General features: G+C 41.0%; 1 protein-coding gene, 1 non-coding gene and 1 pseudogene across 10 annotated transcripts in view; 2 read left to right on the forward strand and 1 right to left on the reverse strand.

The window, feature by feature from the left end:
* The first annotated feature begins 306 nt into the window (after positions 1–306).
* SHLD1 (shieldin complex subunit 1) overlaps positions 307–27,021 on the forward strand; it is a 90,006-nt gene continuing 63,291 nt past the window's right edge. For 5 of the 9 annotated variants that reach the window (XM_060031202.1, XM_060031212.2, XM_060031210.2 and 2 more), the window contains exons 1-3: positions 307–342; positions 8,864–9,124; positions 10,921–11,102. In XM_060031202.1, the coding sequence (XP_059887185.1) occupies positions 9,072–9,124; positions 10,921–11,102 (235 nt within the window). In that variant the 5' untranslated portion in view covers positions 307–342; positions 8,864–9,071. Of the gene's footprint in view, positions 343–8,863; positions 9,125–9,195; positions 9,222–10,920; positions 11,103–11,197; positions 12,776–27,021 lie in introns of those variants that run through there. The other 4 variants (XM_060031206.2, XM_069541376.1, XM_060031204.1 and 1 more) reach the window with 4 other exon arrangements.
* Positions 22,328–22,434, forward strand: LOC132439067 (U6 spliceosomal RNA). Its single transcript, XR_009522298.1, has one exon. It is a non-coding gene; the product is annotated as a U6 spliceosomal RNA (small nuclear RNA).
* Positions 23,241–25,542, reverse strand: LOC132437782 (RNA guanine-N7 methyltransferase-activating subunit-like protein; annotated as a pseudogene).

The following is a 27,021-nucleotide window of genomic DNA, read 5'->3' on the forward strand; positions in this document are numbered from 1 at the left end:
TGTTGAAATATTAACATTCTCTTTGTTAATTTCACTCTACTTTTTATGTTTATTTAAATGTAGACGTTCGAATTTTTAAACGTTTAAAATATTTCTCTGTTCCCTTTAGTATCCACCAAGCACATTTATCAATAAACCTCTAGAAATTTCCCGAACTAGCCATTTGTGGAAAGCGGTGTTGGCGGGGCCAATGCCCTCAGTCAAGATGGCCGTAACTGCCTTCCCTTGTTCTTTTCTGACCTCAGCAAAGATGGTTCCTGCGACTTCCTTTCAAACTCTGCTTTTCCGGTAACAAACGTGGAGTCACCGCTTCCGGTTTGGGGCGGCTGCCGTTGCGGGGCGGTGAGTGTAATCGGGGCCTGGCGACTTTTCTGGGCCAGTTTTCTCTGCGGACTCACGAGTGGATCGGATTGGGGGAAGGGAGGGGGTCTCCGCAAGGCATCAGGCCGTTCTCTCCTAATTGGGAAGTTACGGCTGCTTTCCCTGGCCTGCTCCCAAACTCCTCCTCCCCCACCACGGGCGGCCTCTGCAGCGAACGCCTTGGGGAAGCCCCAGAATTTGCGTGCAGTGTGTCTAAATGAGCTTCGGTTCTTCTTTTTTTTAAAAACAACTTTCTTGAGACATAATTGACATATTATAAAAAATTCCCATTTAAAGTGTAAAATTCAGTGGTTTTTCATATATCCCCAGAATTGTGCATCCATCACCACAATCTAATTTTAGAATATTTTCATCATCTCGAAGAAAAAACCTTGTACCCATTAAAAGTCACTCTCTATTCACTATGGCCTCCCAGTCCTAGGCAATTGATAGTCTACTTTTTTGTCTCTATAGATTTGTCAATTTGCATATTTGATATAAATAGCAGCATACAGCATGTGGTCTTTTTTGACTAGCTTCTTTCACTAAGTATAATGTTTTAAAAGTTTGTTCTTGTTGTAGCATGTATCGGAACTTAATTCCTTTATTGCAGAAAAATATTCCTTGTATTCATATACCACATTTTGTTCATTCATCAGTTGATGGACATTTGGATTGTTTCCACTTTTTGGTTCTTATGAATAAAGCTGCTGTGACCATCTGTGTACAGTTTGAATGGACACATGTTTTTATTTCTCTTGAGCACATATACCTACGAGTGGGATCGCCTGATCCAACCATTTGTGGAACTGCTAAACTGTTTTCCAAAGTACTTGAGCCATTTTACCTTTCTGTATGTGGATATCCAGCTGTCTTAGCGTTGAAAAGACTGTCCTTGCCCTGCGGAATTGTCTTGGCATCTAGGGAACTTCAGTCGATAACTGTAAGATTTTACTTCTGGACTCTCAGTTTTATTCCACTGACTGTTTTTATTCCAATACTACACAGTCTTGATTATTGCAGCTTATAATTGGTTTTGAAATCAGAAAGTATGCGTACTCCAAATTTGTGTTCTTCGTTTTCAAGATTAGTTTGGCTTGGGCTTCCCTGGTGGCGCAGTGGTTGAGAGTCCGCCTGCTGATGCAAGGGACATGGGTTAGTGCCCCAGTCCGGGAAGATCCCACATGCTGCGGAGTGGCTGGGCCCGTGAGCCATGGCCGCTGAGCCTGCGTGTCCGGAGCCTGTGCTCCGCAACGGGAGAGGCCACAACAGTGAGAGGCCCGCGGACCGCAAAAAAAAAAAAAAAAAAAAAAAAAGATTGGTTTGGCTTTATGGGCCCCTTGCATTTCCATATGTACTTTTAAACAGTTTTGTCAAATGTCTGCAAATTTAAAAAAAAAAAAACTGAGATTTTGTAAGAACCGTATTGATCCATATACCAATTTGGGCAATATTGCCATTTTAAAATAGTAAGTGTTCAATTCCATGAACATAGGATGTCTTTCCTTTCATTTGGAGCTTTAGTTTCTTTCAACATTTTAAAATAGTTCTCAGTGTACATGACTTACATATTTTTCATTATGTGTACTTAAGTATTTTATTCTTTTTGATGCTATTGTAAATGAAATTACATTCTTTTTTAAAAAATTTATTTTATTTATTTTTGGCTGTGTTGGGTCTTCATTGCTGCACATGGGCTTTCTCTAGTTGCAGCAGGCGAGGGCTACTCTTCGTTGCAGTGCACGGGCTTCTCACTGCTGTACCTTCTCTTGTTGCGGAGCATGGGCTCTAGCCATGTGGGCTTCAGTAGTTGCGGCACGTGAGCTCTGTAATTGTGGCTTGTGGGCTCTAGAGCGCATGCTCGGTAGTTGTGGTGCATGGGCTTAGTTACTCCGCGGCATGTGAGATCTTCCAGACCAGGGCTTGAATCCCATGTTCCCTGCATTGACAGGCAGATTCTTAACCACTGTGCCACCAAGGAAGTCCAAAATTATATTTTCAATTTCATTTTTAGGTTGTTTATTGCTAGTGTATATAAATACAAATGATTTTTCTGTATTGATCTTGTATCCTGCAACCTTGTTTAACTTTAATTATTCTAGTAGTTTTTTTTTAAGTGGATTCATTGGGACTTTCTATACACAAGATCATGTCTTCTGCTAATAGAAATAGTTTTACTTCTCTCTTTCCAATCTGGAAGCCTTTTATTTCATTTTCTTGCCTAATTGTGCAGCTAAAGGTTTTAGCTCCAGTACAATGTTGTATAGAAGTGATGAGAGCAGTTAATATTAAATTGTTCCTGAGCTTAAGGGGAAAACATTCAGTCTTTCACCATGAAGTAGGATGCTAGCTATGGTTTTTTTCAAAAATGCCCTTTATCAGATTGAGGAAGTTCCCTTCTTTTCCGAGTGTGCTGAGTGTTTTGATCATGAATGGGTATTTGACTTTGTCAGTTGATTGTGTGTGTGTGTGTCTGTTGTTGTTTCTGTCCCTTATCCTGATATAGTGTATTACATTGATTGATTTTCAGATGTTAAAGCAACTTTGCATTTCTGGGATAAGTTCTGCTTGGTCAGGGAGTGTAATCCTTTTTATATGTTGCTCGGTTCATTTTGCTAGTATTCTGTCAAGGATTTTTGTGTCTGTATTCATGATACTGGTCTATAGTTTTCTTGTTATGTCTCTGTCTAGTTTTGGTGTGAGGATAACAGTGGGCTCATTGCGTAAACTGGGAAGTGTTCCGTCTTCCATTTTTTAGAATAGTTATCCACAAGAGGGAAGGACAGGTGCAGTGGGAAGAAGCAAGGCTTATTGGAAAACCTGATGGAAAGAGAGAAGTGGGGTCAGAGGTTGGGGGAACCAGGCTAGAAGTTTCTGGGTGGTAATTAATGTTTCAGAGGAGGAAAGAAGAGGAGAAAGCCTTGGGATATCCTTGAGGAAGTCCAGTTGGAGATGGAAGATGAGCCACAGAGGAGGCAGGAAGGAACAGGCCTAGCTGGGATGTCAGCTGGGTGAGTGGCTTCCTGAAAAGTAAAGAAAGAGTGTCAGAAGAAGGAATTTCTAGAAGTTATGGTGGAGTGATTGAGTTGGTGGAGATGAGAAAATGAGCCAATTCTAGACTCTTGAGAAGTCTGTGGAAGTGAGAGGAGATTGGCTGTGAGGAAGGCAGGTGTCAAAGGTTTTCGTTTTGCTTTTCTTTCTTGACAATTTTCATATTGATATAATTTTATACCTTCAAAAAATTGCAAAACTAGTACAAGGAACTCCCAAATAACATTTTCCAGATTCATCAATTGTCTACACTTGCCCCATTTACTTTATCATTCTCTCTCTCTCATATATATATATATATATATATATATATATATATATATATATATATACTGCAGACATCATGTCTCCCTAACACTAAATATTTGAGTGGTATTTCCAAAGAATAAGGATATTCTTTTACACACCAGGTTTTATTGAAAATGGGAGTGATTTGGGCCTGTTGAAAAGTGTAAGTGAAGATCCAGTGGAACAGAAGCCAGAGAAGGGATTATCGTCTCCGAAGGCTTCTGGAAAAGTCCAGAGAGTGGAATCTAAAGCCCAGGTGGAGTGGTTGGCCTTTGCCACACAAGGGACAGCTCCCTGTTTTACAGAGAGGTAAAGCAGTGTGCGGACGTGGGAGCCTTTGTTATGTTGAGAGAGCTGAAGAAGTTCCTCTCTGCTGGCTTCTGTTTCCCTTGTCAATTAGGAAGTGAGATGACATACTGAAAAGAGGAGGAAGGTATGTGAGTGATGGAGAGGGTCTGAGTTGAAGAAGAGTGGAGAAAATATGAAAGAGTCGAAGAGGGGGTTGAGAGGAAGTTATGAGATAAACATCTCAGGATCCATTTAGCCAGATAGCCCATTCCAGGTGGGTGCTCAGACACTTAGAGAGAGCCAGTCTGCCCTGACCTGTTTGATGACTCTCATGTCCAGCACACAGAAAATAGGGAGATAGTTGAGGTCGTCTAGGCTCAATTTTGCCAAAGGAGTGTGATGAAAAGACAGAATGGGCAGGGCAGGGAAGTTCAGGGTATTAACAAGACTGTGAACCATAGAATCTACTGGAAAAGAATGAAAGAAGCAACATGGCTATAGGATGGGAAGTAGAGGGGCAAATGGGCTGGTGGTTGGCTGGGAAGAGAGGAGCCTGTGATTTGTTTTTTAATTATTACTGTTTTACTTATTGGAGCTAACCATCATGAGCACAGAGACTGTACTAAGTATTTTACATGCATTAATTTTATATAATCCTTATGCCAACCCTATTAGGTAAGCATAGTAATCAAGCCATTTTTATAGATGAGGAAATTGAGGTTAAGTGACTTGCCCAAGGTGACAGCTAAAAAGTGAGAGCAGTCTCTCCAACTCCAGAGCCCCTGCACATCTCTGGACATTTTTGCAGAGCTTCTTAGCTGTGTTCCTTACTTCACGTTTACCCTCCTCTCATTTGTGTTTCACTCAGCTGACAGAGTGAGCCTTTGAAGATGCAAATTGATTATATCATACACATCCCCTCAGAAGCTTTCATTATATCAATTTTTAAACGGAAATATGTATAAAAATAAGTGAATTGATGGATGAATAGAGAGTTGGATAGCTGGTTATCTGATAAAGAAAATCATAGTAAAATGTTAATTATGAAATCTAGGAAAAGGCCATAAGTGACAAGCCCACAGCTAAGATTAGGAACAAGAGAGTGATGCCTACTTTTGCCACTTCTATTTAACATAGTACTGGAAGTTCTAGCCAGAGCAGTTAGGCAAGAAAAAGAAGTAAAAGGCATCTCTATTGGAAAGGAAGAAGTAAAACTGTCACTGTTTGAAGATGACATGATATTATATATGGAAAACCATAAAGACTCCATCAACAAACTGTTAGAATAAACAAATTCAGCAAAGTTGCAAGATACAAAATCAACACACAAAAGTCGGTTGCATAATGAACTATCAGAGAGAGAAATTAAGAATACAGTCCCATTTACAGTTGCATCAAAAATAATAAAATAGAGCTTCCCTGGTGGCGCAGTGGTTGAGAGTCCGCCTGCTGATGCAGGGGACGCGGGTTCGTGCCCCGGTCCAGGAGGATCCCACATGCCGCGGAGCGGCTGGGCCCGTGAGCCATGGCTGCTGAGCCTGCGCATCCGGAGCCTGTGCTCCGCAATGGGAGAGGCCACAACAGTGAGAGGCCTGTGTACCGCAAGAAAAATAAAATAAAATAAAATAAAATAAAATACCTAGGAATAAGTTTTTTTCTTTTTCTTTTTAAAAGATTTTTGTTTTTACCTAGGAATAAATTTAACCAAGAAGGTGAAAGACCTGTGCAGTGAAAACTACAAGAAATTAATGAAAGAAATTGAAGAAGACACAAATAAATGGAAAGATATTCTGTGCTCATGGATTGGAAGAATTAATATTACAGTGTCCATGCTACCCCAAACAATATACAGACTCAATGCAATACTGATCAAAATCCCAATGACATTTTTCACAGTAATAAAACAAACAAAAAAAAATTTTGAACTATGAAAGATTCTGAATAGCCACAGCAATCTTGAGAAAGAACAAAGCTGCAGGCATCATGTGCCCTTATTTCAAACTATATTACAAAGCTATAATAATTAAAGCAGTATGGTGGCATTAAAAACAGACACATAAATCAATGGAACAGAATAGAGAGCTCAGAAATAAACCTATGCATTAATTTTAATTAATTTATGAGAAAGGAGACAAGAATGTCCAATGGTGAAAGGACAGTCTCTTCAATAAATAGTGCTAGGAAAATTGACAGCACATGCAAACGAATGAAATTGGACCACCATACACAAAAATTAACTCAAAATGGATTAAAGACTTGAGCTTGAGACCTAAAACTGTAAAAATCCTAGAAGAAAATAGAGGTGATAAAGTCCTTGACATACATCTTTAAAAAAAATTATTTATTTATTTATTTTTGGCTGCATTGGGTCTTCGTTGCTTCTTGCGGGCTTTCTCTAGTTGTGGTGAGTAGGGACTACTCTTCGTTGCAGTGCGCCAGCTTCTCATTATGGTGGCTTCTCTTGTTGTGGAGCACGGGTTCTAGGTGCAGGGACTTCAGGAGTTGGGGCTTGCAGGCTCTAGAGTGCAGGCTCAGTAGTTGTGGCGCATGGGGCTTAGTTGCTCTGCGGCACATGGAATCGTCCCAGACCAGGGCTCGAACCCATGTCCCCTGTATTGGCAGGCAGATTCTTAACCACTGTGCCACCAGGGAAGTCCCTTTGACATAGGTCTTGATGATGAATTTTTGAATCTGACACCAAAACCAAAAGCAACAAAAGCAAAAATAAACAGGTGGGACTATATTAAACTAAAAATCTTTTGCACAGCAAAGGAAACCATCAACAAATGAAAAGGCAACCTACTGAATGGGAGAAAGTATTTGCAAATCATATATCTGATAAGGGGCTAATACCTAAAATATATAAAGAACCCATACAACTCAATAGCAAAAAAACAACCAATCCAATTAAAAAATGGGTAGAAGATATGAGTAGACATTTTTTCCCAAGAAGAAATATGGATGGCCAACAGGTACATGAAAAGATGCTCTACATCATTAATCATCAGGGAAATGCAAATCAGAACCACAATGAGATATCACCTCACACCTGTCAGAATGGCTAATATCAAAAAGACTGGTGGTCCTGGGCTTCCCTGGTGGTGCAGTGGTTGAGAGTCCGCCTGCCGATGCAGGGGACACGGGTTCATGCCCCAGTCCGGGAAGATCCCACATGCAGCGGAGCGGCTAGGCCCGTGAGCCATGGCCGCTGAGCCTGCGCGTCCGGAGCCTGTGCTTCGCAACAGGAGAGGCCACAGCAGTGAGAGGCCCGCGTACCGCAAAAAAAAAAAAAAAAGACTGGTGGTCCAGTGGTTAAGACTCTGCGCTTCCAATGCAGTGGTGCAGGTTTGATCCCTGGTCAGGGAACTAGGACCCCACAGGCCGCAGGGCGTGGCCAATAAATAAATAGAGACTAGAAATAACAAGTGTTGGCATAGATATAGAGAAAATGGAAACCTCATGGCAATGTAAATTGGTGCCACTATAGAAAAGTGTGGAGGTTCCTCAAAAAGTTAAAAATAGAACTACCATATGATCCAGGAATTCCAATTTTGAGTATTTATCCAAAGAAAACAAGAACACTAATTAGAAAAGATATATGCACCCCCATGTTCATTGCAGCATTATTTATAATAGCCAAGATAGAAAAACAACCTAAGGGTTCATTGATGGGTGAGTAAATAAGGAAGATGTGATATATATGTACAATGTAATATTATTCAGCCATAAAAAAGAATGAAATCTTGCTATTTGCAACAACATGAATGTCCCTGAGACCACTATAAGTGAAATGAGTCAGAGAAATACAAATACTTTATATTAAGCTTATAGATACAGAGAGCAGATTGGTGGTTGTCAGAAGTGGCGGGGGGAGAGTGGTGGAAGAAATGGGTGAACTGTTTTTGGTTTTGTTTTGGTGTTTAAGTAAATTGAGTAAGAATAAAGAAATCTAGGCAGTAGCTATATGGATGGTCATTGTATTAAATTCTTTCCACTATCCTTTGTTTGAAATTTTTCATCTAAAATATTGGGAGGAAAGAGCCTTAATTGGAAAAAAAAAAAAAAAAAAAGTACATAGTTCCTTGGAAGTCCAGTGGTTAGGACTTGGCACTTCACTGCCATGGCCTGGGTTCAGTCCCTGGTTGGGGAACTAAGATCCCGCAAGCCACATGGTGTGGCCAAAAATAAAGAAAAAGAAAAAAGTAAATGAAATTAAACTGCTTCTTATACATGGACCCTGACTGAGTTGTTTTTGTAGATTTGTAAGAATCTGTAGAGCAATGGCTGCTTTCTCTTGGTAAGCAGGTATTTATGTACTGAGAAACTTCTTGTGCCTGCAGTCACAAGGCATCCTATACTCCCAAGTATTGGAAAATAATATTTAGATTGTGTAATTAAAGCATCTTTAAGAGAAGAAAATAAGCACTTCTAGAGAAGGAAATTGAACCACATATCAAAAGTTTTGGGGCAAAGGGTAATCATTGCATTCTACTTGGCCAGCCTAGGTAGTTTCAGATCATTAGAAGGGTCTCACCTGTCCCTATTATTTGATTTCTCCTGTACAAATTCATTGAATCCAAAATAATGTTTTACATGCACAGGTACTTATTTTGTAATAAACAGGATTCTGCCTTTCAGTAGATTGTTTTTTTCTTTTTTTTGTTCAAATAACCAGTTTGTGATGTATTTGACATTTAATATAAGTGATTATAAAAGAAAAGATAGATATCACATCAAGGTGCTATTTGTTTTCAAAAAGGATTCCTTTTGTTCCATGTCATTAATAACGACTTCTGTTGCTGGCTGATTTCAATGCAACTTTGTAGGCAAGCAGGATACGTGGCTGTCATTTATTAACCTGTTTGTTCCCTTCCAGAAACCTCCAGAGCAGTGTTTGGTAAGATGAGGGCAGAAGGAGGAGCCACAGATGCCTGCAGCAGAGGTGTTTGCTGAAACTTCGGGCTTGGTTGGCTAATATAGCAGTGTGCAAAGACAGGATGTTCTTGCTTCTTTGGGAATCTTGATCACCTCACTCCTTCCAGAAGCAATCAGCTGATGTCTTGGCTCACTGTCTGCCTGAGCGAATGTCCACAACAGCATGTGACTGGGTGTCCTCAAATGAGAGGTGTCTTGCCAGGTCTCTCTGTTGATTTGTTTTTATACCTCCTATCTTTGCTTGATCAGGTGGTAGTTTGGGCTGCAGTCGGGAGGCTCTGGAGCTGGGTTCATCCTAGGTTGGTACTTTCTGGACGGGTTTCCTTGGGCTAGTTACTCTACTTCTCCTGTGTTTGGGGCCGACTGTCTGACTGTAAATGAGGGTAATAATAAGATTACCTGCTTCATAGGGCTGTTGGAGATGAAGCTCTTAGCACAATGCCTGGCAACCAAAAAGCACTTAATAAATGTTAACTACTCGTATTATTATACTGCTCATGTTATTCTGAAATTGCTTCTGTCATTCAGACATAGATCTTTCAAGTTCTGACTGTCATTTTAACAGCTGGATAATATCCCATAATTTGGAATACTGCCTCCTCCCAAACCTATCCTTCTCCGGTCTGCTCTCACTCAGTTGATAATACAAACCTGTCACTGAAGCTACCACTCTTTGTTGACTTCTGGTTCCTCTTTAGCCCTTTTATCCATTCAGTTATTAAGTTTGACTCTTATTTCTGTTCCTAAACATCTTCTTAGTCTGTCCCCTGCTCTTGGCTGTTAGTGCCCTGCCCTGCTCTTCCTCTCTCACTGGGACCACAACAGTTGTCTGAATTCCTGTCGCTCCTGAGATTGCCTGCTGTCCAGCTGCCAAATCTGCAGATCTGACCATGTGTCTCCTCTGCATGGTACCTGGTGGCCTGTGGTAGTCACAGGGTGTGGTGTTGACCATAGTAAGATTTACTGATGACAACTTAAGAGGCAGAGAGTAGCAGAGGGTCCAGGATCTCTCCAGGCCCATAATTATTTTACAGAGAGGTGGGCAGGGCTGGATGTACTGCAAAGAGCCCTCCAGCCCACAGGTAGACATCAACCAGGAGGGATAAGGGACACCTAATTTTTAACAAGAAATGTCCAAAACTCTCAACACCTCTTGCCAGTTGTGGTTGCCCAAGCTGGTTCCTCTGGGGTTCATACTGTCCCCTGGCCATGGCCTGCCCCACACTTGGGGACAGCCTCCTTCAGAAAGCCTACTGCCCCTCTCTGGGCGCCTCTTCATCTTATCATGGTGTTAGCACTGTCTGTCTCTGTGTTTGGATCATCCCAACCTGAGCAACTCAAAGGAAGTGTCTATCACATTCATCTTTGCATCCCTGGGGCCTGGCATGTTAACAGTTGTCTGAAGGCCACAGAAGAAGATGCAAATCACCTGTAATTTCACTACCCAGAAATTAAACCACTGAGTTAATTATCACTGGAATTAATTTGGGATATACCCTTCTAGACTTTTTTTTTCTAGCTATAGGTCTGTATGTTTCATACACACACATCCCACACACGATATTTTATAAAATATGGATCAAACCCTACCTATAGTTTTTAAATCTTTTTCCATTTAATATATCATGGACAGTTTCCCATCTCATTAAATATTTGTGTAGTCCTTGGATTATAGTGCTAAACAGTATTTCATCCTTATCAGACATGCAGTTCACTTTCCAGCTGAAATGATTCATGGTTTCTTTCTGTGCTGAGAGTTATTTGTTTCTCATGATGAAGAAACATGGTAAACAAATGCTGGGTCTAAAGCAAAGACAAGGAAGACCATTAATAACAGGAAAGTAAAGCAAAGACAAGGAAGACTGTTAGTAACAGGAAAGTAAATTATTTTGGTTCTACTGTTTTTTGGCCTTTAAGGTGCTTTAAGCCATGGCTGTAATGGAGGCTCCTCTTATGCAATACCTTCTGTATTGAATTGTTTTATTTTTTCCATGGCAGGACTATGGCAAATCAGGAAGCCACTCCAGGAAGCCAATCAGAGGAGAGCAATGCTTTGGACCTGCCATCAGCTTATGACATAAGGGATTACGTGTTGCAGAGACCCAGCCAGGAGGCCAACAGTGAGGCTTTTAGTTCTGAGGAAGCCTTTTCTATTCCTTGCTCTTCTGATACGGATCCAGGTAAGAAGCACAGTTTAAAACAAACTAACATTGAACAAACAAAAAAATCCTGACATATACCTATATGTGATAGTTTGTTTCTCTGTCTTCCAAAGGCAGATCTCATTGTCTCGGGGAGAAAAACATCTTATCTAAGCAAAACTGTTGGGAGAGACTTCAAAGGACAGCCTCCCTGGTGGAACCAGGACAAGGAGCTGTTTCCTGGAGGCCTTTTTGTCTGAGTCCCTTTCTGATCTCCATCCAAATCCATTTAGAGGCAGGGAGCACTTGGTTCACTGGGAGAGGGTAGAATTGGTTTTTTGTTTTGTTCTTTTAAAACTTCAGAAAATAGCCATGTGGGCCTGTTGTGTGTCATAGGGACTTTAGTGTTCCTCTTATGAAGTATACTCTGGATTTAGGTAACAACTTTTCTGTAAGTTTCCCTGACCGAATTGCCGAAAAGTCTGTTTTTTAAGTTTAATGATAATTCTTTGACATAGTTAGTGACCATCTCTGGTTGTAAAGCCCATCTCCTCCCTGTTTATTGCCTAATCCAGGCCTGTAGGTCCACATATTCAAAGCTTTGCCACTTACTGGTTGTGTGACTCAGGTCATATTTCTTAACCCCTCTGAGTTCCAGAATTAGCTACAAAATGGGGATCAAAATGCTTGCTTCATGGAGTAGGTTTAACTCAGGGAACAGTGCAGGGACACATCATAGTGTTTGCCATACATTGGTGCTCAGGCAATTGCTATTACAGTATTCTGGTGCTATTATTATTGTTGTTGTTGTTGTTAATATTAAGAAACCCAAATATATATTTTTAAAGAGCACACAGGTACTAAGAAAATGTGGGCCTTAATGAAGATGAATTTAACATTGGCAGTAAGTAGGGTGTGTACCTGTCATTATCTTCAAGAATTCTATGAAAAAAAAATACTTTTAAACTTCCTGATGATTCTTTTCTGATTTTCAGGACATAGTAATCAGGATCAGTCAGATTCCTGTTTAATTTAGTTCCAGAGCAAGAATTAGATCATTTCTTATCCTTTTTCTTTCTAGGCTCAGAATCTTAAGTTCATTTAACCTTTCCTCTTCCCCTTCCCATCCTGCTGCCTCTACATTACTTTCCATCCCAAAGAAAGCAACTGTTATTAATTTGAATTGAGTTGACCATTGAAATATTTATATTGGAGTATTTGTTTAAAATCTAGACATTTCATGAAAAAAGATTCTTTTGGAAGCCCTTATAAAGGTCTAAACATGGGAAGGAGCACTCATATCCTGAGACAACCATTTTGCACGGCATGGGGAGTGGTGGTGCTGCATTTGACTGTCTAGTTTGAATTCTGGTTCTACTTTTTTCTGTGGTTTTGCCTTGGACAAGTCATTTGGCCTCCATGTCTTGGTTCCTTCATTTGTAAAATGGAGATAGTAATGCCTACCTTGTCACGGGGCAGCCATAATGAGGGTCAAAGTGTATGAGGTGTAATGCCTGGCATGTGGTGGGCTTTGGAAATCCAGCTCTTCATGAGTTCAGTGCCTGGGCACCTCAGCACACCACCACGCTGACCAGGCTCCATTTTTTTTTTTAATTGAGCTATAATTTATGTGCAATATTATATGTTACACGTGTACAACATAGTGATTCACAATTTTTAAAGGTTATACTCCATTTATAGTTATTATAGAATATTGGCTATATTCCCTGTGTTGTATAATATATCCTTGTAGCTTATTTATTTTGTACATAATAGTTTGTACCTCTTAATCCCCTACGCCATCTTGCCCCTCCTCCCTTCTTTCTCCCCACTGGTAACCACTAGTTTGTTCTCTATACCTCTGAGTCTGTTTCTTTTTTGTTATACTCACTAGTTTGTTTTATTTATTTATTTTAATTTATTTTATTTTATTTATTTATTTAAAAAAATTTTTGGCTGCGTTGGGTCTTAGTTGCAGCACACGGGATGTTCGTTGAGACGTGGGATCTTTCGTTGAAGTGCTTGGGCTCTTCATTGCGGTGCTTGGGCTTCTCTCTAGTTGCGGCCTGTGGGTTTCTCTCTAGTTGTGGTGTATGAGCTTCTCTCTAGTTGTGGCGCACAGGCTCCAGAGTGCATGGGCTCTGTAGTTTGTGGTACGTGGGCTCTCTAGTTAAGGCGTGCAAACTCAGTAGTTGTGGCGCGCAGGCTTAGTTGCTCTGTGGCATCTTAGTTCTCCGTCCAGGGATCGAACCTGCGTCCCCTGCATTGGAAGGCGGATTCTTAACCACTGGACCACTAGGGAAGTCCCTAGTTTATTTTTTAGATTCTACATGTAAGTGGTCTGACTTCTTTAACTTAGCATAATACCTTCCAAGTCCATCCCTGTTGTTGCAAATGGCAAAATTTCATTCTTGTTTATGGCTGAACAGTATTCCATTGTGCGTGTGTGTGTGTGTGTGTGTGTGTGTGTATACCACATCTTCTTTATCCATTCATCTGTTGATGGACACTTAGGTTGTTTCCATATCTTAGTAATTGTAAGTAATGCTGCTATGAATATTGGGGTGCATGTATCTTTTTTAATTAGTGATTTTGTTTTTTTCAGATAGGTACCCAGGAGTGGAATTTCTGAGTCATGTGGTAGTTCTCCTTTTAGTTTTCTGAGAAAACTCCATACTGTTTTCCACAGTGGCTGCACCAATTTACATTCCCATCAACAGTGTATGAGGGTTCCCTTTTCTCCGCATCCTCATGACAAGATCCATTAAATTCATAACCTCCTACCTCAAGTTGAGCCTCTTTGCTGCCCATCCATCACACACTATTTTCCTAGCATGTTCATTCTCCTGCCCTCTTGGATGACTTTGTAGTATCTTCTTCTCTCTTTGCAAACCCCCATTACCTCCTTCAACCTCTTTCTCAGCTGATAATCTTAGTTTCCTATTTAATCAAGAAAACAGAAGCACTCAAAAGAGAATGAGCACACACTCACACTTCACATCCATCAGCTTCCTTCCCTCCTGTTTCTGTGGGAAACCCATCCCTGCCTGTCCTTCTCTTCCAGTCTGCTTTCACCTACTCAAGGTTGTCACTTCTAGTAATCTCCTGCATCGTTGATCCCACCTCTACTGGTCATTCTCATGATCATACAAACATGCTTTAATAGCTCCCATCTTAACAAAATGCCCACCCTAGACCCCAAATCCCCATCTAGTTACAGACTCATTCCTCTGTTCTCTTCTACAGAAAACCCTCAGAAGAGTCATCTACACCTGTTGTCCCCAGTTCGTCTCCTCCCAGTTCCTCCTAAAACCCTCCAACCTGGCTTCTATCTCCATCACTCCATGGAAATAGCTCTTGTCAAGGTCATGACCTCCACATTGTTAAATCCAGTAGTCACTTCTCAAGCGTTCTCCTTCTTGATCTGTCAGCAGCACTGACTTTTTTCCTTCTTGAATTCTTTCTTCAGTGGGCTTTCTGGGAAGCAGCATCTTAATTTTTTTTTCTTACTTTTCTGTCTTATTCGTTCTCAGTCTTCTTTGCCTGATTCCTTCCTCTCCAGCCCCTTAGTGTTGGAGAGCCCAGGGCTGAGTCCTCAGCTCTCCTGTCTGTCATCACACCCTTCCCTGAGTGATCTTATCCAGTCTCGGGGCCTTAAATGCTCTCAGTACCCCGCTCAGTCCCAGATTTCTCTCTCTAGTTTGGACCTCTGGCTTGACATTTATACTATCTATGTATTTCACATCATCACTTAGATTTCTATTAGACTTCCTAAATTTGACATAACCAAATTCCTGATTCCTCTACCGTCTCATATATACATAGACACACCTGTTCTTTGAGGCTTTCTCATCTCAAAAAAGTACTTCCATCCTTCTGTTCACTTAGGCAGAAACCTGGGAGTCATCCTCAACTTCTTTCTTTCTCTTTAATCTCATATCCAGTCTATCAGCAAATCCTGTCAGCTCTCCTTTGTCTCCACTGCCACCACCCTGGTCCCTGCCAGTAGCATGTGTCTTCTGGATTATTGTTAATCTCATAACTAGCTTTTCTCACATCTGCTCTTTATCCTCCTATAGTTTCTTCTTTTTTTTTTAAATTTTTATTTATTTCTATTATTGTCTTTAATGGAATATATAAAAGCAGAGAAACTTCACTCATAAGTTGTGCTTTCACATATTCATATAGAAACTATATGGAAATACATATACATGGGCTTAGAAATATTTTACTTTTCATGCAGGAATTCCAGTTCTGTTAACCAAAACTAAAGAAATAATTCATAATAAAAATAAGCTTTGTGTATAGTGACATCTATAATTACAGTAAATTGTCACTAAATTAAACATTGAACAGAGACTTCCATGGTGGCACAGTGGTTAAGAATCTGCCTGCCAATGCAGGGGACACAGGTTCGATCCCTGGTCCAGGAAGATCCGACATGCCACGGAGCAGCTAAGCCCGTGAGCCACAACTACTGAGCCTGCACTCTAGAGCCTGCAAGCCACAACTACTGAGCCCATGCGCTGCAATTACTGAAGCCCACACTCTCTAGGGCCTGCGTGCTGCAACGACTGAAGCCCATGCACCTAGAGCCCATGCTCTGCAATAAGAGAAGCCACTGCAATGAGAAGACTGCGCACCACAATGAAGAGCAGCCCTCACTCACCGCAACTAGAGAAAGCCTGTGTGCGGCAACAAAGACCCAACACAGCCAAAATAAATAAATAAATAAACAAACAAATAATTAAATAATTGAATAATAATGGTTAACTAGGTACACCCAGTCAACTAAATATGAATATTCAAAAAAATTGCATTTCTTCCTTTTTTTAAATTAATTTTTATTGGAGTATAGTTGCTTTACAATGTTGTGTTAGTTTCTGCTGTACAGCAAAGTGAATCAGCTATACGTATACATATATCCCCTCTTTAGGTCACCACAGAGCATTGAGTAGAGTTACCTGTGCTATACACTCGGTTCTTATTAGGTATCTATTTTATACATAATAGTGTATATATGTCAATCCTAATCTCCCAATTCATTCCACTCCCCTCTTTCATCCTTGATAACCATACATCCATTCTCTCTGTCTCTGTCTCTATTTCTGCTTTGCAAATAAGTTCATCTGTATAATTTTTTCTAGATTCCACATATAAGCAATATTATACAATACTTGTTTTTCTCTTTCTGACTAACTTCACTCTGTATAACAGTCTCTAGGTCCATCCACGTTTCTGCAGATTGCACAATTTCGTTCCTTTTTACGACTGAGTAATATTGCATTATATATATGTACCACATCTTCTTTATCCATTCTTCTATTGATGGACATTTAGGTTGCTTCCAAGTTCTGGCTATTGTAAATAGTGCTGCAATGAACATTGGGGTGCATGTGTATCTTTTTGAATTATAGTTTTCTCCAGATATATGCCCAGGAGTGGGATTGCTGGGTCATATGGTAGTTCTATTTTTAGTTTTTTGAGGAACCTCCATACTGTTCTCCATAGTGGCTGTACCAATTTACATTCCCACCAACAGTGTAGGAGGATTCCCTTTTCTCCACATCCTCTCCAGCATTTATTGTTTGTAGATTTTTTGATGGTGGCCATTCTGACTGGTGTGAGGTGATACTTTACTGTAGTATTGATTTCCATTTCTCTAATAATTAGTGAGTGATGTTAAGCATCTTTTCATGTGTTTGTTGGCCATCTGTATGTCTTCTTTGGAGAAATGTCTATTTAGGTCTTCTGCCCATTTTTTGATTGGGTTGTTTGTTTTTTTGATATTGAGCTGCATGAGCTGTTTGTATATTTTGCAGATTAATCCCTTGTCAGTTGCTTAGTTTGCAAATAATTTCTCCCATTCTGAGGGTTTTCTTTTCGTCTTATTTGTGGTTTACTTTGCTGTGCAAAAGCTTTTAAGTTTCATTAGGTCCCATTTGTTTATTTTTGTTTTTATTTCCATTACTCTAGGAGGTGGATTGAAAAAGATCTTGCTGTGATTTATGTCAAAGAGTGTTCTCCCTATGTTTTCCTCTAAGAGTTTTATAGTGTCTGGTCTTACATTTAGGTCTCTAATCCATTTTGAGTTTATTTTTGTGTGTGGTATTAGGGAGTGTTCTAATTTTATTCTTTTATATGTAGCTGTCCACTTTTCCCAGAACCACTTATTGAAGAGACTGTCTTTTCTCCATTGTATATCCTCACCTCCTTTGTCATAGATTAGTTGACCATAGGTGTGTGGGTTTATCTCTGGGCTTTCTATCCTGTTCCATTGACCTATATTTCTGTTTTTGTGCCAGTACCATATTGTCTTGATTACTGTTACTTTGTAGTATAGTCTGAAGTCAGGGAGTCCGATTCCTCCAGCTCCATTTTTTTTCCCTCAAGATTGCTTTGGCTCTTCAGGGTCTTTTGTGTCACCACACAGATTTTAAGATTTTTTGTTTTAGTTCTGTAAAAAATGCCATTGGTAATTTGATAGGGATTGAATTGAATCTAGATTGCTTTGGGTAGTATAGTCATTTTCACAATGTTGATTCTTCCAATCCAAGAACATGGTATATCTCCATCTGTTTGTGTCATCTTTGATTGCTTTCATCAGTGTCTTACAGTTTTCTGAGTACAGGTCTTTTACCTCCTTAGGTAGGTTTATTCCTAGGTATTTTATTCTTTTTGTTGCAATGGTGAATGGGATTTTTTCCTTCTCTTTCTGATCATTCATTGTTAGTGTATAGGAATTCAAGAGATTTCTGTGCATTAATTTTGTATCCTGCAACTTTACCAAATTCACTGATTAGCTCTAGTAGTTTTATGGTAGAATCTTTAGGATTCTTTATGTATACTATCATGTCATGTGCAAACAGTGACAGTTTTACTTCTTCTTTTCCAATTTGGATTCCTTTTATTTAGTTTTCTTCTCTGATTGTCATGGCTAGGAATTCCAAAACTATGTTGAATAAAAGTAGCAAGAGTGGACATCCTTGTCTTGTTCCTGATCTTAGAGGAGATGCTTTCAGTTTTTCACCATTGAGAATGATGTTTGCTGTGGGTTTGTCATATATGGTCTTTATTATGTTGAGGTAGTTTCCCTCTATGCCCACTTTCTGGAGAGTTTTTAATCATAAATGGGTATTGAATTTTATCAAAAGCTTTTTTTGCATCTATTGGGATGATCATATGGTTTTTCTCCTTCAATTTGTTAATATGGTGTATCACATTGATTGATTTGCATATATTGAAGAATCCTTGCATTCCTGGGGTAAACCCCACTTGATCATGGTGTATAATCCTTTTAATGTGTTGTTGGATTCTGTTTGCTAGTATTTTGTTGAGTATTTTTGCATCTATGTTCATCAGTGATATTGGCCTCTAATTTTCTTTTTTTGTGAGTTCTTTGTCTGGTTTTGATATCAGGGTGATAGTGGCATCATAGAATGAGCTTAAGAGAATTCCTCCCTCTGCAGGTTTTTGGAAGAGTTTGAGAAGGATAGGTGTTAGCTCTCCTTTAAATGTTTGATGGAATTCACCTGTGAAGCCATCTGGTCCTGGACTTCTGGTTGCTGGAAGATTTGTTTTTAATATTTATTTTATTTTATTTATTTATTGGTTGCTTGGGTCTTAGTTGTGGCTTGCTGGCTCCTTAGTTGTGGCATGTGGGCTCCTTAGTTATGGCACGTTGGTTCCTTAGTTGCAGCATGCTGGATCTTTTTTAGTTGAGGGATGCAAACTCTTAGTTGCGGCATGCATCTGGGACCTAGTTCCCTGACCAGGGATTGAACCCAGGCCCCCTTCATTGGGAGCACCGATTCTTAACCACTGCACCATCAGGGAAGTCCCGTTTGCAGGAAGATTTTTAATCACAGTTTCAATTTCATTACTTGTCATTGGTCTGTTCATATTTTGTATTTCTTCCTGGTTCAGTCTTGGAAGGTTGTACCTTTCCAACAATTTGTCCATTTCTTCCAGGTTGTCCATTTTTTTGGCATATACCTGCTTGTAGTAGTCTCTTATGATGCTTTGTATTTTTGCGGTGTCAGTTGTAACTTCTCCTTTTTCATTTCTAATTTTATTGATTTGAGTCCTCTCCCTTTTTTCTTGATGAGTCTGGCTAAAGGTTTATCAATTTTGTTTATCTTCTCAAAGAACCAGCTTTTTGTTTTATTGATCTTTGCTATTGTTTTCTTTGTTTCTGTTTCTGCTCTGATCCTTATGATTTCTTTCCTTCTACTGACTTTGGGTTTTCTTTGTTCTTCTTTCTCTAGTTGCCTTAGGTGTAGGGTTAGATTGTTTATTTGAGATTTTTCTTATTTCTTGGGGTGAGATTGAATTGCTATAAACTTCCCTCTTAGAACTTCTTTTGCTGCATCCCATAGGTTTTGGAACATCGTGTTTTTGTTATCATTTGTCTCTATGTATTTTTTGATTTTCTCTTTGATTTCTTCAGTGATCTCTTGGTTATTTAGTAATGTATTGTTTAGCTTCCATGTGTTTATGTTTTTTACAGTTTTTTTTCCTGTAATAGATTTCTAATCTCATAGTGTTGTGGTCGGAAAAGACGCTTGATACGATTTCAGTTTTCTTAAATTTATGAAGGCTTGATTTGTGACCCAAGATGTGATCTACCCTGGAGAATGTTCCATGTGCACTTGAGAACAGAATGTATTCTGCTGCTTTTAGTTGGAATGTCCTATAAATATCAGTGAAGTCTATCTGGTCTAATGTGTTATTTAAGGCTTGTGTTTCCTTACTAATTTTCTGTCTGGATGATCTGTCCATTGGTATAAGTGGAATGTTAAAGTCCCCCACTATTATTGTGTTACTGTCAATTTCCCCTTTTATGGCTGTTAGTATTTACCTTATGTATTGAGGTGCTCCTCTGTTGGGTGCATAAATATTTACAATTGTTATATCTTCTTGGATTGATCCCTTGATCATTATGTAGTGTCCTTCCTTGTCTCTTCTAACATTCTTTATTTTAAAGTCTATTTTGTCTGATATGAATATTGCTACTCCAGGTTTCTTTTGATTTCCATTTGCATGGAATATCTTTTTCCATCCCCTCACTTTCAGTCTGTGTGTGTCCCTAGGTTTGAAGTGGGTCTCTTGTAGACAGCATATATATGGGCCTTGTTTTTTATCCATTCAGCTAGTCTGTGTCTTTTGCTTGGAGCATTTAATCCATTTACATTTAAGGTAATTATTGATATGTATTTTCCTATTATCATATTCCTAATTGTTTTGGGTTTGTTTTTGTAGGTGTTTTCCTTCTCTTGTGTTTCCTGCCTAGAGAAGTTCCTTTAGCTTTTGTTGTAAAGCTGGTTTGATGGTGCTTTATTCTTTTATCTTTTGCTTGTCTGTAAAGCTTTTGATTTCTCTGTCAAATCTGAATGAGATACTTGCTGGGTAGAGTAATATTGGTTGTAGGTTTCTCCCTTTCATCAGTTTAAATATATCTTGCCACTCCCTTCTGGCCTGCAGTGTTTCTGCTGAAAGGTCATCTGTTAACCTTCTGAGGATTCCCTTGTATGTTATTTGTTGCTTTTCCCTTGCTGCTTTTAATACTTTTTCTTTGTATGTAATATTTTTTGTGTATTTAGTATGTGTCTCAGCATGTTTCTCCTTGGCTTTATCCTGTATGGGACTCTCTGTGCTACCTGGAATTGGGTGGCTATTTCCTTTCTCATGTTAGGGAAGTTTTTGACTATAATCTCTTTAAATATTTTCTCAGACCCTTTCTCTTTCTCTTTGTCTTCTGGGACCTCTATAATTCGAATGTTGGTGCATTTAATGTTGTCCCAGAGGTCTCTGAGACTGTCCTAATTTCTTTTCATTCTTTTTTTTTTATTTTGCTCCTCAGCAGTTATTTCCACCATTTTATCTTCCAGCTCACTTATTCTATCTTCTGTGTATTTTTCATTTCAGTTATTGTATTGTTTATCACTGCTTGTTCTTTGAAAGTTCTTCTAGGTCCTGGTTAAACATTTCTTTTATCTTCTCAATCTGTGCCTCCATTCTATTTCCAAGATTTTGTATCATCTTTATTATCATTACTCCGAATTCTTTTTCAGGTAGACTGCGTATTTCCTCTTCATTCATTTGGTCTTGTGGATTTTTACCTTGCTTCTTCATCTACAACATATTTCTCTGTTGTCTCATTTTGTGTAACTTACTGTGTTTATGGTCTCCTTTCCACAGGCTTCAGGGTCGTAGTTCCTCTTGCTTCTAGTGTCTGCCCCCTGGTGGGTGAGGTTGGTCCAGGCACTTGTGTCAGCTTCCTGGTAGGAGGGACTGGTGCCGGCACTCTGTTGATTGGAACTGAATCTTTTGCCTCTGATGGGCTGGGCTGTGTCAGGTAGTGTGTTTTGGGGTGTCTGTGAGCTTAGTACGACTTTTAGGCAGCCTGTCTGCTAATGGGTGGGGCTGTGTTCCTGTCTTGCTGGTTGTTTGGTGTGAGGCATCCAGCACTGGAATCTGCAGGCAGTTTGGTGAAGCCAGGTCTTAGTGTCAAGATGGAGACCTCTGGGAGAGCTTATGCTGACTAATATTCTCTGGGTCCAGGAGTTTTCTGGTGGTCTGGTATCCTGGGCTTGGCACTCTTATCCCAACCCCTGGCTGGGGAAGTGAGACCCCACAAGCTGCACAGCCAAGAAAAAGAAGAAAAGAAAACAAGAAGACAAGCAAAATCCAAGACAAGTGATAAAAGCAAAACCAAACAGACAAAGAGAAAAAAGAAAATACAAACAAACAAAAAAACCCAAGAGAACAACTGAACAAACAAAAGAACCCCAAAACAAACAATAAAAAACTAACAAAAAACAACAAAACAAAACAAAAACAGAAAGCAAACTAAAAACAAAGGTGGGGCTTCCCTGGTGGTGCAGTGGTTGAGAGTCCGCCTGCCGATGCAGGGGACACAGGTTCGTGCCCTGGTCTGGGAAGATCCCACATGCCGCAGAGCGGCTGGGCCCGTGAGCCATGACCACTGAGTCTGCGCGTCTGGAGCCTGTGCTCCACAACAGGAGAGGCCACAATGGTGAGAGGCCCACGTACCACAAAAAAAAAAAAAAAAAAAAAAAAGCAAAGATAACATAAAACAAACACATAAAGACGATTAAAAAAAAGAACAAAAGGAAAAACAAGAAAAAAACCCCACAAAACCACAATAAAGTAAAAATAGAAAAGTAAAAAATATATTTAAAAATTAAATAAAATTAAAACAGAAAACAACAACAGAACAAAGTGAAACAAACCAAAAAAGAGTGCTTGCTTCAGTAGCACATATACTAAAATTGGAATGATACAGAGAATATTAGCGTGGCCCCTGTGCAAGGATGACATGCAAATTCATGAAGCGTTCCATACTTTTTTTCTGTACAGTAGAAATTAAGTCAACATTGTGGAGCAACTATACCCCATAAAAATTAATTTAAAAATAGGAAAACAATAGTAATAATAATATTTTCCTGAGGCCTCCATTCTCAGTGTCCTTGACCCCACAGTGAGCCACAGCCAACCCCTCCCTCCCCAGGAGGCCCTCCAATACCTCTAGGTAGGTCTCTGGACCTGCTGTGGGCCCTGTGGGAGCAGCTCAGACTCTGACCTGGCCCATCTCCCACATGTACTTGCCCTCAGCTGCTAAAGCTAGACTGGTCTCAGTTGTGGGAGCACATGTCCATTCAGATATTCCTTAGATGCAGGGTTTACCAAGCAGATCACAGGGATTTAATCCACAGCTTGTGCAACTGCACAGAGAGAATTCCGTTCCTCTTCCTTAGTAGCACAGCTCCTGGGGCTCAGCTTTGGTTTTGGTCCCACCTCTGCATGTGGGCTACCGTTAGGTGTCTTTTCCCCACCCAGGCGAGAGGTGGTGAAAGCAGCAGTGATTGAGGCACCCACGCTGACTGGGGAACTTACTCACTCAGGCTGTGGAGGGATAAGGCAGCCACAACTGGGTCGTGTAAAGTGTCTGCGGTGACAGAGACTGGCAGGAAGTTGCAACAGACTGGGACATGCTCGCTCTGGTGGGAGTCCCTCCCAGTGTCCGTGGAGGCAGGGGCCAGCGGTGGGGAAGGGGGTTGCAATGGCGGCTCCTCTCCTTGTGTGCCACTCAACAATGATACCTTGCTTCTATAGCAGCCTGGGTTTCTTCCAAAAACCTTCCCTGTTGTGGAGCTCCTTACTCCTGTCCCTTCAGGCTGTCTCTTCACAGCCAATCGCTGTCCTCCCCGGGTCTACTCTCCAAACCCCAGTTTCCAGCACCCAGCCCCCTCCATACCAGGAGACACGTGACTCAGGCTGGGGTGCGCAGGGCTGTGGCACGGACCATGTACGCAGTTCTTACTTTGTCCTGCCTTCCACAGACCGGTTGCTGTGTTCAGCTCCAGTCCCCCAAAGGTCCCTTTCTGCCCCAGCTGATTTTCCTGCCACGAATGGGCTTTTCTGAGTGCAGGAACCTCTCCCCACCTTGATTTCCCCACCAGGGATGCTGGCCCTTCTCATTTCTTTTCTTTTGTTTTTTCTTTCTTTCTCAAGTTCCAAAAAATCAATCCACTCTCTACAATCAGATGTAAAACTATGACCAACAGAAAATACAACATAAACTTTTGTCATGTTAACAGAGTAAATGGTTTTACTAAAAGCTGCTGACATTTCTATCAGTAGTAGCCATAGGGAGGCCGTTGGTTGTGACCATAGTGTCCATATTGATGGGGATAGTAAGGTTCTTGTCTGTGCTGTGAGTAATTGTTACCCCAGGTTTGTCCATGCCATTGATGGATCGATTGTCACTCGGCCACCCCCGTCTGCTATCCCTGGCTCTAAACTGTCTGTTATCTTGCAACTGATTGCCTCTATTTCTTTGGTTCCCACCAGCTCTGCTATTCCATTCCTCAACAATTGGAGGGAACTCAGGAGGGCGTTTCAGGTATTCCTGGTACTCTGTCATCTTCTATGAATCTACTGGCAAACATCTCTTCAAAATTTGTAACAGCTTCAGAAGTGTCAGTCATTCTGAAATTCCCTGGGATTTGAGGCAGCTGTACCGTTTAATGTTTATATTGTTTAGATCTCCATCCCAGAACACCGTCACAGGACCTCCAGACCCCTTCAGCTCTCCAAGGTAACAGGGCCATACCTGTAGATGTATTCTTGATGTACTTGTGAGGAAGGGTGAATTCCGCATCCTCCTATTCTGCCATCTTGATTCCTCACTCCTACAGTTTCTTCTTAACACAGAGACCAGAGGATCCTTTTAAAGTGTAAATCATATTATATTAGTCTTTGGTGGCTTCTTATCTGACTCAGAGCCTAAGCCAAACTTAAGAGGACTTAACCTGGCCCCATGCCCCTGGGGCCCTGGGCCTGGCCTCTCTGACCTCACCTTGTACCATCACCCATCCTTCCTACACCAGGCTGGGCTGCTGCCTAGTACGCTCACCCTTCAGAGAGGCCCAGCCTTGCCTCTCTCCTGCTGATGCTCCCTCATCATGTCCTTCCCTGGCTTTATTCTTTTCCACAGCACTAGTATCATTGGGCACCCTATGTATTTTATTGTTAATTTATTTGTTTGTCTCCCCCAACTAGAACATAAATTCCAGGATAGCAGGTACTGTATGAAGAATGGATGAGTAAAAATAAAAACAACAACAACAAAACAAAAATTAAAAAGAAAGAATGGATGAGTAAATGCTGTTATTATTTCATTACGAGAGAGGCCCACATTTATTTAGGGCTGAAGTTGATCACAACATAAAGTGTCTCCATTCCCCTCCCCACTCCCCATGCACATACATAGCTTAAGGATGCTTATGGATAACTTTGGAAGGTTCCAGTATAAGGGTTGGGAGTCATAGGCAGCACTGAATTAGGTGAAGCTGATGCTGAAAGTTCAGCCTCTCTGTACACCAGTGCCAAATCAAATCTTGGAGACAGAGTTTTGGGTGAAGTAGTAAAGGATAGCTTTATTGCTTTGCTGAGCAAAGGGGGACACAGCGGGCTCCTGTCTTGAAAAACCATGTGTCCCCACCTGGGAGGATTTGATGAGTTTATAGCAATAGTTCAAGGGTGGAGTTGCTGACAAGATGAGGGTGTGTGCAGGGTCTCAGGTGATCTCCTAATCTTGATGAGCTTCTCTGGTCTTTAATCTGGCCTCAGGTGGTTTCTTGGCTGCTCCTCCCTTGATTAGCAACAGTTCAAATCTGCCCTTTGGAACTCAGGGAAGGTTATGGAGGCCAGAGTCTTGCTCACAAGAAACGGGGGACAGAAAAGTCTCCATGCCCGGGAGCCCCACAGGGTCCTCCTCAGTTTCAAAGCCTGAATTTAGCCCCATAGCATGTTCAGTGTTGGAGGAGGAGATTGTCAGATTTCCTCTGCCTCCCAAAAGAAAAGTCAAAATGTGTAACTGATGGAGACACGGCAGAACTGTCAGCCATTTAACATGTGCAAAGTGGGACTTCCCTCGTGGTCCAGTGTCTGACTCCACACTCCCAATGTAGGGGGCCCGGGTTTGATCCCTGGTCAGGGAACTAGATCCCACATGCCACAGATAAGAGTTTTCATGCCGCAACTAAAGATCCTGCGTGCTGTAACTAAAGAAAAGATCCCCCATGCTGCAACAAAGATCCCGGACGCGGTGACAAAATTCCCGCATGCCGCAGCTAAGACCCAGCACAGCCAAATAAATAAATAAATATTTAAAAAAAATATATCGTGGGGCTTCCCTGGTGGCGCAGTGGTTGAGAGTCCGCCTGCCGATGCAGGGGACACGGGTTCGTGCCCCGGTCCGGGAAGGTCCCACATGCCACGGAGCGGCTGGGCCCGTGAACCATGGCCGCTGAGCCTGTGCGCCTGGAGCCTGTGCTCTGCAACGGGAAAGGCCACAACAGTGAGAGGCCCGCGTACGGCAAAAAAAAAAAAAAAAAAAAAAAAAAAAATATATATATATATATATATATATATATATATATCTCGTGTGTAAAGTAAGTTATAGACCCTTGTGCAGCGGCTTAAACTCTGTCGCTTCTGTCAAGGCAAACACACACACACAGATGAGTCACCCGCCTCTGTGCTTTTGGAGTCCCAGTTTTTAAGAGTACTGAGCCTTAACCTAAAAGAGAGGTTCAATTTCTGGAATCAGGGCAGGTAGGAGAGAGATTTGGGGATTTGCCTGTCTGCTGTCCTTGAAAAGCATCCTGTTTAGGTTTCCCACCCCCACACCTTCTCACACTCCCCTCCCCTCCCCACCCCGGAGCTTGACCTTTCCCAGTGGAACTGTCCTTAGCGTCCATCTCCCGCCTTTTGCCCGTGGCTGTGCCTGACCCTCTGCAGCACTCCCAGCACTCCTGCTGGGGTGCACACAGTCCCCCAAGGAAGGTTCTGTGCCTGGGCATTTCTCTCTGCGCAACAGCGTTCTGGAATGTCTTAGAATGGGTGAGCAATGATTGCTTCTGTTTGTGGAGGACTTGCTGCCCATCAGGTTCTGTGCTGCTGGGCTCCATGCTTAGTGTTTCACAAACCTTTGCCACTTTCCATTTTTACCACAAACCTAAAAAATGGAAATTAGCCCTACTTTATACTTGAGGACATGAGGCTTAGAGAAGTTAGGAAACTTGCCCAGTGTCACTAATTAAATGGCAAAGCTGGGGCGAATCCAAAGGCAGCATTTTAAGTCATACTTTGAGACAAGTTTGCTTTTTTCTAACCTGGAAAGTAACCAAGGGGCTGATACCCTTGGGACGAGGAGCTGCTGGAAATAAATGTAGGCAAGTTTGTTAGCTTGATAGAGCAAACAACTCATTTTGGGAGGGGGTAATTTTAGGTAGGAATATTAGGTTTTGATACTATTTTATTCAGACTTAAATATTTTCAAAAATTTTCTTTGGCTGTACACCCGGCCACTCTAGTACTTTTGTAGGTTATGCCATTTATTACTGACAATACTCGTGACTGTTTTAAA

Source organism: Delphinus delphis, chromosome 15 (assembly GCF_949987515.2).
Source record: "Delphinus delphis chromosome 15, mDelDel1.2, whole genome shotgun sequence".
Lineage (NCBI taxonomy): Eukaryota > Metazoa > Chordata > Mammalia > Artiodactyla > Delphinidae > Delphinus > Delphinus delphis.